The 12,444-nt window shown below is 50.5% G+C and overlaps 2 protein-coding genes across 3 annotated transcripts in view; one reads left to right on the top strand and one right to left on the bottom strand.

The window, feature by feature from the left end:
* LOC122431618 overlaps positions 1 to 12,444 on the bottom strand; it is a 636,199-nt gene that overhangs the window by 566,832 nt on the left and 56,923 nt on the right. The gene's annotated exons all lie outside the window — the stretch shown is intronic.
* LOC122432092 (src substrate cortactin-like) lies at positions 1,949 to 11,699 on the top strand. Of its 2 annotated transcripts, none has more exons than XM_043453867.1 (5): positions 1,949 to 2,613; positions 2,752 to 2,825; positions 4,163 to 4,244; positions 6,751 to 6,861; positions 10,402 to 11,699. In XM_043453867.1, exons 1-5 carry the CDS (start codon positions 2,389 to 2,391, stop codon positions 10,711 to 10,713), a joined length of 804 nt encoding a protein of 267 aa, XP_043309802.1. In that variant the 5' UTR covers positions 1,949 to 2,388; the 3' UTR covers positions 10,714 to 11,699. The 2 variants fall into 2 exon arrangements, with proteins under 2 accessions (XP_043309802.1, XP_043309801.1); XM_043453866.1 differs by having other exon boundaries at positions 4,115 to 4,244.

Genomic DNA, 12,444 nt, shown 5'->3' with positions numbered 1-12,444 from the left:
CTGCCCATGCCCCCCACCCCACACCACAGCGACACACGTCTTCCTGGGGTCTTCTCATCACACAGTGTTATCATCAGGCCCCATCTCGCTCGCTTGGCTTCATCTCCTTGAGGACAGGATATATTCCTGCCTCTTCACCAGAAATTTGTTGAGTGTCTTGTTTGTGCTGGGTGTGGGACGTAGAGGGGTATGTAAACCAGATGTGGTCTGGACCACAGTTAAGTGACAAGAGAGAAAAAGGAGCAGGTTATTGAATGCTATTCCTCTTATTAATAAATACAACACTGAGATGGTGGTGCATTGATCATATACCAGATGCTGGATGTGCCCGTTCCCAAGCAGGTGCTGCCACCTCCCCATTTACAGAGGAAGACACAGTGATGGTCACGCGGTCAGGGAGTGGTGAGGGCAGCTTCACACCCACGCAGTGGGACCATGTACTTTGCCGAGCCCCAGCCACCTCTCTGGTGGATGCAACAGGAATGAGATGGTTCTATGGCATCATTGATTGAATGGACATGAGTTTGATCAAACTCCAGGAGATAGTGAAGGACAGGAAAGCCTGGAGTGTTGCAGTCCACACAGTGGCAAAGAGTCGGACACAACTGAGTGACTGAACTAAAGCCTGGATGTGTGCTAACCTGCTTCAGTCGTGTCTCACTCTTTGTGACCCCGGGGACTGTAGCCCACTAGCTCCTCTGTCCATGGGATTCTCCAGGCAAGAATACTGGAGTGGGTTGTCATGCCCTCCTCCAGGCCATCTTCTCGACCCAGGGACCGAACCCACATCTCTCATTATCTCTTGCATTAGCAGGCAGGATCTTTACCGCTAGAGCCACCTGGAAAGCCACAGTGAACACTGCCAACTAGGAAATGCAGAAACGAAGGACTGCTCCTAATTTAAACTGGAAGAGCAGCAAGTACAGGTTGTAACGAGGAAAACACACGATGAGGGACAACAGTGCCGACAGAAACAAGCAGGGATGCGTTCACCCACATAAAGAAAACATCTGTGCCATTCGGAAGAGGAGCCTGTCAACCCTTGGAGGGACAGTTGGAACCAGAATGAAAACCGAGGCCATGGTCAGCAGTGCCCACGCACACAGCCCATGTGGCGTGGTGTCACTCACCGGGCTTCCTGCGTCCCCAGAGCCGCTGACGGTAACATTTCTGAGTGTTAGGCCGGCAGCGTCCCGAGTGAGCTAAGGCATCGCTGCTGTCCTTCCAGTGCTGCTGCGGGGCCCTCTGTGGGCGGCCACCATCATCCCCTGCCTTGCTTCACCTACTCAGAGGGGAGCAAGGGTCCCGATGGGACAGTGTCCAGGGGACTGCGTTGATCCTGCCCACCTGGTGGCACATGCTTCCCTGCCCAAGGGACGTGGCAGGAGTCCAAGCTGGGAATCAGAGCTGTTCCCCTCGATCCATCCCTGCCACCACCTTGGACTTGTGACCTAGCAGAGCTGGGGGCGCAGGTCGACCTGCCTGGGGGAGTCTCAGGCCTGCGAAGGGCTCCCGTCCTCTTTGAATCCACACAGAGCACAGAGCATGTGGCCCCACCAAGTGAGACTGGCAGTGTCCTCAGCTCAGACACCAGGATGGGGGCTTCTGGTTGCGTGCAAACAAGCCTTCAGTTTCTTCCTGGCCTGTGTGCAGTTTTATGAGTACTTCTGGGGAGAGTGAGACCTTTCTTCTGGTCACTTTCTTTTGAAGTTCTGAAAGGCTAGATTTTGCCTTTGCAGTTATGCAAAGAGCAGTGTGGTCCGGCTGCGAGGCTGTGTCATTGTTGTCTGAGCTGATAAATTCCAGAGTTTCAGGGCTCTGCTGAGGCGGCAGGGCGGCCTGCCTCAGGGCTCCCCGGCACAAAGTTGGCATTCTCTGTGTTCTGCGTTTCCCCAAGTAGATGGCAAAGCAGCCCTTGAATGATTTATTGACTTGTCAGAGTCTAAGTTAAGAAGATCATTGTAGGGTTTCCAGTAATTATTTTTGAGTCAAAATGGTGCTTTAAAAAAAAAATTGTGATAAAATGCAGCAGACTTTACCATTGGCGACAGCGCATTCCCAGTGTTGGACAACACTGTTGTCAGGAGACTTAGTCGGGGAGGTTCCCATTGAGTGAAGTAGCACACGGGACTTTTTTTATTTTGCAGAAAATGTTCTCATTTGAGTTGTAGCTAGGAGTATTTCTTCTGTGTTTGTGCCCTGTGACTGCTCTCATGTTAGGTTTCTTTTGATCCTTCTGGTGTCACTCAGGCACGGGGATTAAGAGTGACCTTGTTTTATTTTAATGGTTGTGGCATGTAGGAATGTAGTGCCCTGACCAGGGATTGAACCTGGGCCCCCAGCATTGGGAGCGAGGAGTGTTAGCTGCTGGACCCCCAGGGATGTCCCATGAGTGGACCTCTTGAGCACATAGCTCTCTGCCCTCCCTGTGTTGTCCAGGGTTTTGGGGTCCCAGGCAGGGCATCTGTGTGGGTCTCTGGGCAGGGCTCTCCTGGTGTCTGTGACCCTCAGCGCTGCTCTTCCAGATGTGGAAAGCCTCGGCCGTCCACACTGTGTCCATCACCCCGGACGACGGGGGAGCCGACAACTGGGAGGACCGACCGTGATTTTGTGGTAGGAGCCGCCAGTCTGCCCACCTTTCCTGTCTCCTGAAGTGGATCCTCCCAGGTTTTTGGGTGGGTGGGTGGGTGGGGGGCTGTTTTACAATCCAGGGTGTGGGGTGTACTCGTTCTTTTTTCTTTTCCTTTTCAGAGTGATGTAAGTGAAAAAGAGCAGAGATGGGGGGCCAAGGCCATGCCAGGATCTGGGCACCAGGAACACATCAAGTAAGAGACTTTCTCGATCTTTGTGTGACAGTGACATTCTTCATATGAAGGGGTGAGGTGGGGCACGCTCCCCGCTGGGTAGCGTGAGTGCCCTGCTTCTGTGTCGTCTGGTCCCTTGTTTACACAGTAGATAAAAATGAGGTCTGACATGTACATGCATAAGTGTTTGTGTACGTGCATATGTAAAGATGTGCTCAGTGACTTTAAATCCTCATTGCCCATGACTCCTGTACTTCTTACTCTCCAGTCTGCTTTTCAACCTTGTAGTTTTCATGCAGGAACACAGTCACTTAAGCTGTTCTCTCTGTGGAAGGGAGATTTCTAAAGCATGGGCTGTCTTTGAAGACCTGAGATCAAAAACACCCCCTCCTTAATGTGTATTATTTTGTTATAATGTGATTATTCTGTTGTTGTCAGTTGAATATCGTGATCTGAATCCTGAACTTCATGTTCTTATGAAGGTAAAGATAGGAGACTGCACGAAGCAAGGATTGTCCCTGACTTGGCCCGTCTTAACTTGCCACCTCCGGGGTAGCTTGTTTTCTTTTTGGGAAGTGTAGGTAGTCTTCTTCCCAGCTCCTCAGGGGCTTGGGAGGTGGCCAGTCCTGGTTGGTGTTCTAAGCCATACATCTGGGATTGTCATCCGGATGTGGAGTGAGGTGGCCCTCAGCTGCCTTGGGTGACAGCTGCCTGGCCTGCCCGGTTCTGTCTGCATCTTGTGATCTGTCCCGCTGCTCCTAGCGCTTAAAGTGAAAGTGACTCTTACATCCTAAGTTCTGTAAGCCTCTCACTTCACCTTTGAATGGAAAGCCAGGGTGCTTCATGTTGAGAGAAACTGTCTGAATATTCCACATGTCTTGGTTCCTGGCCTAGGGTCGTCCGAGTGCAAGCCTGTTGGCTTTGTGTCCCATTTGCCTCTGGTGACGTTTATCGAGCTGACTCTCCCGGTTCATGTGTATGGTGAACCGCGAGGAGCTGTCCTCCACTGGGTGGAATGCTGTCCACGTCGTAGCCCCAGGTGCTATAGGGGCTTGGAGATGCCTCATTGTGTGTTCAGACTTTCTTTTTTCCCCATTAACCTGCTTCTGATTCTGAAAACTGCTGGAGTTGGGGGCACCTGGAGGTGCAGTAAAGTGAACACAAGGGAGGCTGGGCTGGGGAGCCACCGGGGAATGACACCTCACAGATTGCAGAGATAACGTCCTTGTCTCTCCTCCCAGAAAGCACAGACGCATGTCTTGGCTGTCTGTGTGACCGATTTGTTCGTCTTCCATCTCTTCCCTCCCAAGTATCCACAAGTTGCGGGAGAATGTGTTGCAAGAACACCAGACCCTCAGGGAGAAAGAGCTGGAAATGGGACCCAAAGCCTCGCACACATACAGAGGGAAGTTTGGCGTGGAGCAGGACAGGATGGACAAGGTAAGTTCCGACCCACGTGGTGTCAGTCCTGGCGTGCTTGACCTCGCCAGGGTCAGCTGGGTCGTCTCTCAGCCCTCCCCTTCCATTGAAAACTTGGGAATCCACTTGTTGAGGACGAGATTTGCCAGACGGAAGTCTCTCTCAATTGACCTTAGCCGAGAAGGGCTGTGCTTTCTGGAAGCTCTTCAGATTCTGAGTTGCTGGGGAGGGAGGTGTTTTGGGAAGGCTGCAGCTGGAGATCAGGTCCTACCAGAGGCCAGCTCTGTGACCAGGACAGAGGCCCACAGGCAGCCAGACTGCTGGCATGGGCGTCATGTGTTGTTCAGGCTGCAGCCTTAGTGGTTCCCATCTGCAGCCCAGAGCTGAGTTTCAGCGCCTGGTTTCACGTCGAGGCTGGAAAGTCAGCCACCTAGCTTGCTGCTGTCCTTCGCACACTTGGTGACCTTCAGACAGGACCCTGTCCTCTGGCGTCAAACCGTGGCCCACCAGGCTGAGGACAGGCAGGTCTAAGTAGGTGGGACTGAAGCTGTTAAGAGTGCAGCATCCTTTGCTGGTACTCAGGGAGGGGGCTGGATCAGCTGGGGGCTGTGTCCGCCCTGCAGAGGGGACAATAGACTGGAGCAGGTGTGCTGCATCTGCAGTGAAGCGGGTGCGTGTATCCCAGGCTGGGTAACTTGAGATGTCTGCCTTTACTCTGTGCTGAGGTATCAGCTGGGGTCAGATTCCTCTGTAATTCCACCCCATCTGCCTTGTGTCTGGATCGGCCTCAGCCCGGAATGACAGGGCTTGTCACACTGGTGAGCCACCACCTGCTTGAGAGAGGGGTGCCCCTCATGACCAGAGCGTCATCCCTGCTTCCTGCAGTGCTCTGCCTGGTGCTGACTATCTCATAAACAGAGTCTCGTCAGTGTGAGACCAAGGCCAATCTGGGGGAGAAAGCTGTTTTGATCAGAAAGTTGGGCGAATCGCTAAGCTTTCACCTGGCCATATTTTTGGAACAGTTCTCTCTGACTTCTTGGTGATGAAGAGTCACGCTGGCGGTTCCTTTGGGCATGCTGCTGCCTCCATGTTACCTTGCTGATATTTTCTGGGTGAGACCCCTGAAGCTGCAGATGGGTGGTCTCTGCCACAGGTTTTTGGAGGCCTCAGTGCTCCAGATCGGCTATTGGCTGTGGGCATCGAATCCAGCCTGGGAGCGAGAGAAAGTAACAGCTCCAGACTGGAAAATAAATCCTGCTTTGCTCCCTGGCTGTGGAAGAACGCACGCCCTCAGCTGCCTGCAGAGTTGTCAGAGGTGGTGGTGACCCTGTGGGGGTTGGACCCTAAACGCTGCCGCTGAAGTTCCGGATAAACAAGCAGGAGAGGAATTGGTAGTGCGCTGGCAGGCCCCTCACTGTATTGAAGGAGGGGGCCAAGGTGGGGGTGATTCCCTGGGGAGGAGCTAGGCTGGACGAGCCGCCTCCTTGCCCGGCCCCTCACTGTATTGAAGGAGGGGGCCAAGGTGGGGGTGATTCCCTGGGGAGGAGCTAGGCTGGACGAGCCACCTCCTCGCCCGGCATTGGGTCATGCATCAGTCATCTGTCCTGCATCCTCAGTGTCCACAAAGAGGTCCGTGACCGCTCTCCATTCTGCCGAGGGCGCCTGCTGCCTTACTGTGAGGGTCATGCCTGGGCGACTGGAGCACCACGGGGCCGCTCAGCGTTCAGGATGTAAATATTTTTAGCTTCCCGGCCACCACAGGGTCTCTGGTGGCTCCTGAACTACCTGTATTGTCTTGACACGAAGTTAGATATAGATTTTCTGTAAATGAACAATGTTCAAAAACACCTGTATGTTCTTTGTATGTTATTTACAAAGAACCTCAGTGCTGGATGTGGGCCATGGGCCATGGCTTGCTGACCACACAGCGGGAGCTCGGGGTGGACTGCTCGGTGTGCATGTGGCCTTGAGAGGTCACCAGACCCGCTGCCCTGACTGGGGGCTGGCGGGGCCGTGGCAGGCCCCACTGCACACCTGGGCGGGCTGGGTGTGTGGCAGGTGTTGACACTGAACGTGCGGTGTGCCTGAAGCATGCCATCTGTATTGCAGTTTGTGCCCTGATTTCTGGGCCACGTGCTTTGACAGTGTCCCACCTGAAAAGGGTGATCACTGCCAGCAGTCTTCCTGGAAGTGGGCTTAGGAGTCGCTGGCAGGCTGCTGGCTCTGTGGTTCTGGTTGGGGCTGGCTTTCTGGTCCTTCACACCCAGGCACCTCAGAAGGCCCGCTGTGGCTGGGGTTCTTGGGAGACTTCTGGGGAGCTTGGTGTGGAGAGGGTTCAAACACCTGACTGGGGGGCCCTGGTGTTGTGATGCCCCATGGAGTTACCTCCCTCTGGGCCGGCTTCCATGTTGAGTGATTTTGTTTGCATCACCCATGCCGACCAGAAGTTCAGGCTGCCTCAGGGTCGGGGGGCGGGTCCAGTGTGGCCATGCTGGTGTCTGATGCTTCACTTTTGCCCCTGTTTCAGTCAGCTGTCGGCCTTGAGTATCAGTCAAAGCTCTCCAAGTGCTGCTTGCAGGTTGACTCCATCTGGGGGTTTGGAGGCAAGTTTGGTGTCCAGTTGGCCAGAGTGGACCAGGTGAGTGAAGCGTTGTGAGCAGACAAGAATCGGGGTAGTGGTTTCCCCGTGGGGGTCAGGAAGGGGGCTCCTGGGTGCTGGCCGCATGCAAGTGCTTCATTACCAAAAATGTATCATGTGTGCCTGTCTCTGGCACGTGTGTGAAGCTCCCATGAGATGGTTTTAAGACATCAGGAGAGGACCGTGCTGGAACCCACCCCTGCTTCAAACTACCTCGGCTTTCTCACTGACCATGTAATCCCCCCATAGAATTATCCGTGACATGGCTTCTGTCTACACGGGGTATCCTGTGTTGAGCTTGCCGCCAAACCCTACACAAGGGTGAGAGACCAACAGCAGGGCGGTTAGGACAAATGTCAGGCAGCTTCTGACGTCTTCTCCTGCAGAGGTCTGTAGAAGAGCCTTGGTCAGAGACCTGCTTCTCAGGTACAACACCAGTCTCAGAAACCCAAACTCACTCTTTATCAAGCAAAGGGTTGGCATACGTTTTAAGTAGGGTATCCAGTAAACGAAGAGGTCTGGGCTAGTGGGATCTTAGAGTGGAGAAAACTGTGCCAGAACCTTGAGTCCATGAAAGAGAACAAGTTGACATGGATGAACTCACCACTCAGAGCCACCATAAGAAGTATATTAGTTAGCTTGCGCTATGGAACAAACAACCTCAGCACCTAGTGGCTTAAAATAATGTGTATTTATTATCTCAGGTTCTTTCAGTGGGGTCAGAAATTCAGAAATGGCTTAGCTGTGCAATTCTGGCTTGGGAGTCCCTTGTGAGGTTATCGTCAAGATGTCATGTAGGGCTGCAGGTATCTGAAGGTTGTTCTGGGACTGGAAGATCAGCCTGCAAGATAGCACACTCACAGGGCTGTTGGCAGAGCCTCAGCTCCTCACCACATGGACCTCTCCTCAGGCTGCTTGAGTGTCCTCACAGCGTGGCAGCTGGCTTCACCCAGGGCAGGAAGTGCGAGAGAGAGTGAGGAAGAGTCTGAAATGCCTCTGATGGCCCACTTTTCAGTAGTTACATGCTGTCATTTCTGCCTTATTCTATTCATTAGAAGCGAGTCCCTAAGCTCGGTCCATACTTAAGGAGCAGGAGATTGGGTTCCCTTCTGAGCAGAGGAATACCCCAAAACTTGAGGACATAACTTAAAACCACCACAGCAAAACTCCAGGGACAGCAGTATTCTGGGAGCTTCTTTCGACTTAGACCTTATGACCAACTACGGGATGGTACCAACTGTTGCTAGCCCTCTCCCCGCTCCCCAGTCAGAAAGTGGCCTCAGCTGGCTGTGTCTACAGGGCCTAAGACTTCCGGGTGTCTGCCACCGTGTCCTCACTCTGGAGATCACACTCATTCTCTTCTAAGCATCTCACACCTGGAACCCGGCATCCTGGGCAACCCAGCGACCACACCCCATCCTCTCCCACAAGTCAACTCCAGCACCAGTTTTTAAATATTTATTTGGGCACGCTGAGTCTTAGCTGCATCGTGCTGGATCTTTGAGTCACAGCACGTGGGATCTTTAGTCGTGGCACGTGGGATCTAATTCCCCGAGCAGGGATCAAACCCAGGCCCTCTGTATTGGGAGCATGGGGTCTTAGCCACTGGAGCATCAGGGAAATCCCAGTAGCATCATTTCTTGAAGCAATAAGACAAAATGAAGCTTCGATTTTATAAAGTCTCAGCCAATTCTGATAAAGAGCGCCTGGTCACATTTGCTGAGTTTTTGGCAACTCGGCAGCATGTCAAAAAATTGGGCCCAATCACACGTACAGGCTCATTCTATGATTTCCAGGACACAACAGTAAACATCAGTTCATGTTCAACAGGCCAAAAGAGAACAGCCTTTCTGTGGTTATCTACTGTTGCACAGTGAACCGCCCAGAACTTAGTGGCTGCAAACAGCCACCCATTATCTCTCATCAGGCTGTGGGTCGGGGGCTGACTGGGGCTGGATGTGTGGTCGATCTCCAGTGGGGACAGTCCTGCATCCACAGTCAGCTGGTGGGTCAGCTGAGCTTGGCTGCTCAAGGGTAGCCATGGTTCATGATGGACAAGCTGGCTGCTGGCAGGGATGATGATGGGAGTCCTGTCCTCCAGCAGGCTGGCCTGGGATTGTTCACAGGGAAGTGGCCAGAGAGCAGTGCTCTCAAGGCCCTGTGAGGCTTGTCACTTTGCCTCTATTAGCCAAGCCAAGTCACAAGGCCCGCCCAGAAGCTGCAGAAATACGCTGTGTCTCTTGACGGGAAATGTTGCAAAGTAGCGTGGCAAAGGGGGCAGCTACAGGCCAGGGCAGGAGAATCATGGCCTCCTACATTCCACCCCAGGTGTGGTCTTCTTGACTTGATGCTGAAGAAGAGACTGGATAGAACTCAACATCTTCCCACTGTTGTTATTGTTGTTCTATTGCTAAGTCGTTCTTACTCTTTGCAACCCCATGAACTGCAGCACCCCAGGCTTCCCTGTTCTTCACTATCTCCTAGAGTTTGCTCATGTCCATGGAGTCTGTGATGCCACCTGACCACCTGATCACTGTTGCCCACTTCATTTGGATAGAACTGAACATCTTCCCACTAAAAAACTCTTTAAAAACCAAAAAGGACAGCTTTGAAACAGAGTTGGAAACATCTATTTCAAGCCAAGGGCCAAAATCACACTGAATAGTGATGTGTCACAAGTGGTCTCGTTAAAGTCAGGGACAATTCAAGGATGCTGTGATCACCTCTGTTAATTATCAATGCTCTGAAAGTTCTAGAATGTGCTATCGAACAAGAAAATTCAATAATAATTGTGATAGCTGAAAGAGGGAAATAAATTAGCCAGTGATTGAAGATGATATAATGGCCTACCTGAAAAACACAAAAGTATCAGCTGAAACATGGTAATAATAGAACAGCTCTGTCAGGGAGTCAGATGCTAACAACTCTCCAGAGTTATTGTTGGCAAAAGAATCAGTGTAATTCCTGGAAATTGCCGTGGAGAAAGGATGCAATCAGAAAGAGCAAGGTTGTGGGGGGAATAGAGATACCCTATGATTAAACTTAAGAGGAATAAGATACCAATCTGCACAAAAATGTAAAGTTCTACTGAGGAACGAAGGATGGAAGGAAGGGATCAGGGGAGGGAGGAAGGAAGTTTGTATAGATGGATGGATGGATGGATAAATGAACAGATGGATGATGGATGGATAAATGAACAGATGGGTGGATGGATGAATGCGTGGATGGGTGGATGGATGGATGGGTGGTTAGACAGGTAGATGGATGGATGGGTAGTTGGATAGATGGATGGATTGATAGACAGATGGATGGGTGGATGAATGGATTAATGAGTAGGTAATAGTAGATGGATGGACAGATGACTGGCTGACTGGATGGATGGGTGGATGGATGGATGGATGAATTAATGAGTGGATGGATGGATGGATTTGTGAGTAGATGGATGGATGAACAGATGGCTGGCTGGCTGGCTGGCTGGCTAGGTGGATGAACAGAGGATGGAATGAATAATGTTTACATATGTTTACACTCCAATTCTAGAAACATTCTGCGAAATTAAGTAGGAGCTGGGCGATGATTGTTTTCTCCAGAACAGTGACAAGTGTTTGGAAACGGCCTAAGTGCTCATCAGTGAGGGGTGAGGTGCAATCTGTGGACACCCCACAAGGAACAGCCCTCCCTCTCCTTCCTGCCACCTTCAGCTGCCGCCGCCCCAGGACTGACTCGTCTGTGTGTGTTTCCAGTTTCCCCGCACTAATGCTACAGGTGATTATACAGCGTCCAGAATACGACAAAGACATTTTGAACTCGATGCGATCTTTAATCTGTTTAAAGTTGTTGTATGGCCCCTAAGGTATTTTATTACAGACTTTTTAATTAGTGAAAAATTCATGAATACCATAGAGAAACTGTTTTAAAATTTAATGTTTCTTATATTTATGTAAACTTATGACTTTATTTATATACTTACTTTTTCTTGTATAGCCAGGCTATATATATCCTTTCAGATGAATTCATGTTCTGATACCTGATTTTAGTCTTTCAAATGAATGTACTGTAATGCTTGTCTGTATAAATCCTATGAACAAATATAGGGCTTTTGTAAATGATGCATTTATTGTAATTATTCTTGTTTAATTTTTAAATGATAAACCATGAGAGAAGGGGTTTTCCTGCAATTGTAAAATCATCATGACACGGTGTGCATTATCCTTCCAGAATGTAACTGAGCTCTCCAACACTCACCCTGAAATGAGCGAACTTAATTTCAACCAATTGTTCTATTTTAACGACTGACCTAATCTGTACTTTTTCTAGCAAGAAATGCTTTTTCTCTGCAGAGTGAAGCGATTTAAAAGTACTGGGTGTTGAATGTGAGCTTCTAGTGAAGTCTGGGCTGAAAGCATGAGTAGAAGACGACTATGACAATCTCTCCCGTGACCTGGTCTCTGAGGACCCGGGTCCCTCTCTCCGCTGAGACTCTTCGGGGAGCAATCGCGATGCCCTGCACCCGCTGCAGAGCTGGTGCGCTGGACGGTGAAGGAGCCACGCCCCACAGACAGACAGCGTAGAGCAGCTCTAACAAAGGCCTTAGTTTTCTTATGTAAACCATCTTTTTATCTGTAAACATGTTTAAAGAATGGACCTAGGCGTACATTTGTAGATTTTGACGACATAGCCATTTTGGATTGTATAAGCAGCAAATGTAACTTTTACTCTTTCAGGAGCACATTAAAAAAGCCAGCAAGAGATGCGTTCAGATCACAGTGCGTCATTTATTATGCAGTGATATCTCAGTAGACAGAGACGGCACGTCTCTTTACATGTGGGTTCCACCTTTAATTTACTTGTAGAATTCATTGTTACCATTCTGTTTTTCTACTAATCTTTGGTGAACTTCCTGAATATGTGACTAAGTACGTACAGTCTACTTTTGAACTATTTTTATCACAGTATTATTGCTTTCTTTCAATAAAGTACTGAAGGAAAATTTCCCACTGCCAATAGAGTGTGCCGAGGGTAAGCTGTACTCTGAGAACAGACCAGAGCTGGTAATGGGAGCCCGTGTCATCGGACATTGTTAAGAGAAACTGATGGATACAATGGAAAGGCTAGAAAGCGGAAGCATAGATGTCCCCAAAGGACGACCGACCTGGTATTCATGCTCTTGGCTCTGGAGACAAGAGGCTCCATCACTTCAGCATCTGCGGGGACAGGGCCCCTCTGCTGCGGAGGCGTGGGCAGCGGGCCGAGGATGGGAACAAAGTGTGGGTGTCAAGCCTCACCGTGGATGCCAGGGCGGGGTGGCCGAGGGCAACCCTGATGCGGACCCGAATGATGCACTAGGGAGTGTGCGTGTGCACGCCTGTGTGTGGGAGCTTTTTATGTTATTTTAGTCAACAGTCTTTATTATTCATATATCCATAGAAACAAGAATGTAGCAAGGGGAGGTGGGAGGGAGATTCAAGAGGGAGGAGACATACGTTCATCTATGGCTAATTCATATTGGTGTATGGCAGAAATCAGATACTGCACAGCAATTATGCTTCAGAAAAAAAGAACACAGCAAGGTGGTCAGGAAAG

The sequence above is a fragment of the Cervus canadensis genome, chromosome 30, assembly GCF_019320065.1.
Source record: "Cervus canadensis isolate Bull #8, Minnesota chromosome 30, ASM1932006v1, whole genome shotgun sequence".
NCBI lineage: Eukaryota > Metazoa > Chordata > Mammalia > Artiodactyla > Cervidae > Cervus > Cervus canadensis.
This window is presented reverse-complemented; position numbering and strand designations above follow the sequence as displayed.

Excerpts from the sequence above, each read along its gene's own strand:
- LOC122432092 (XM_043453866.1), top strand. The coding sequence starts at position 2,389 with ATGAGTGGACCTCTTGAGCACATAGCTCTCTGCCCTCCCTGTGTTGTC. Across the intron at positions 2,826-4,114 it reads GGGCACCAGGAACACATCAA|TATCCACAAGTTGCGGGAGA; the intron begins GTAAGAGACTTT and ends TTCCCTCCCAAG. Across the intron at positions 6,862-10,401 it reads AGTTGGCCAGAGTGGACCAG|AAACATTCTGCGAAATTAAG; the intron begins GTGAGTGAAGCG and ends CTCCAATTCTAG.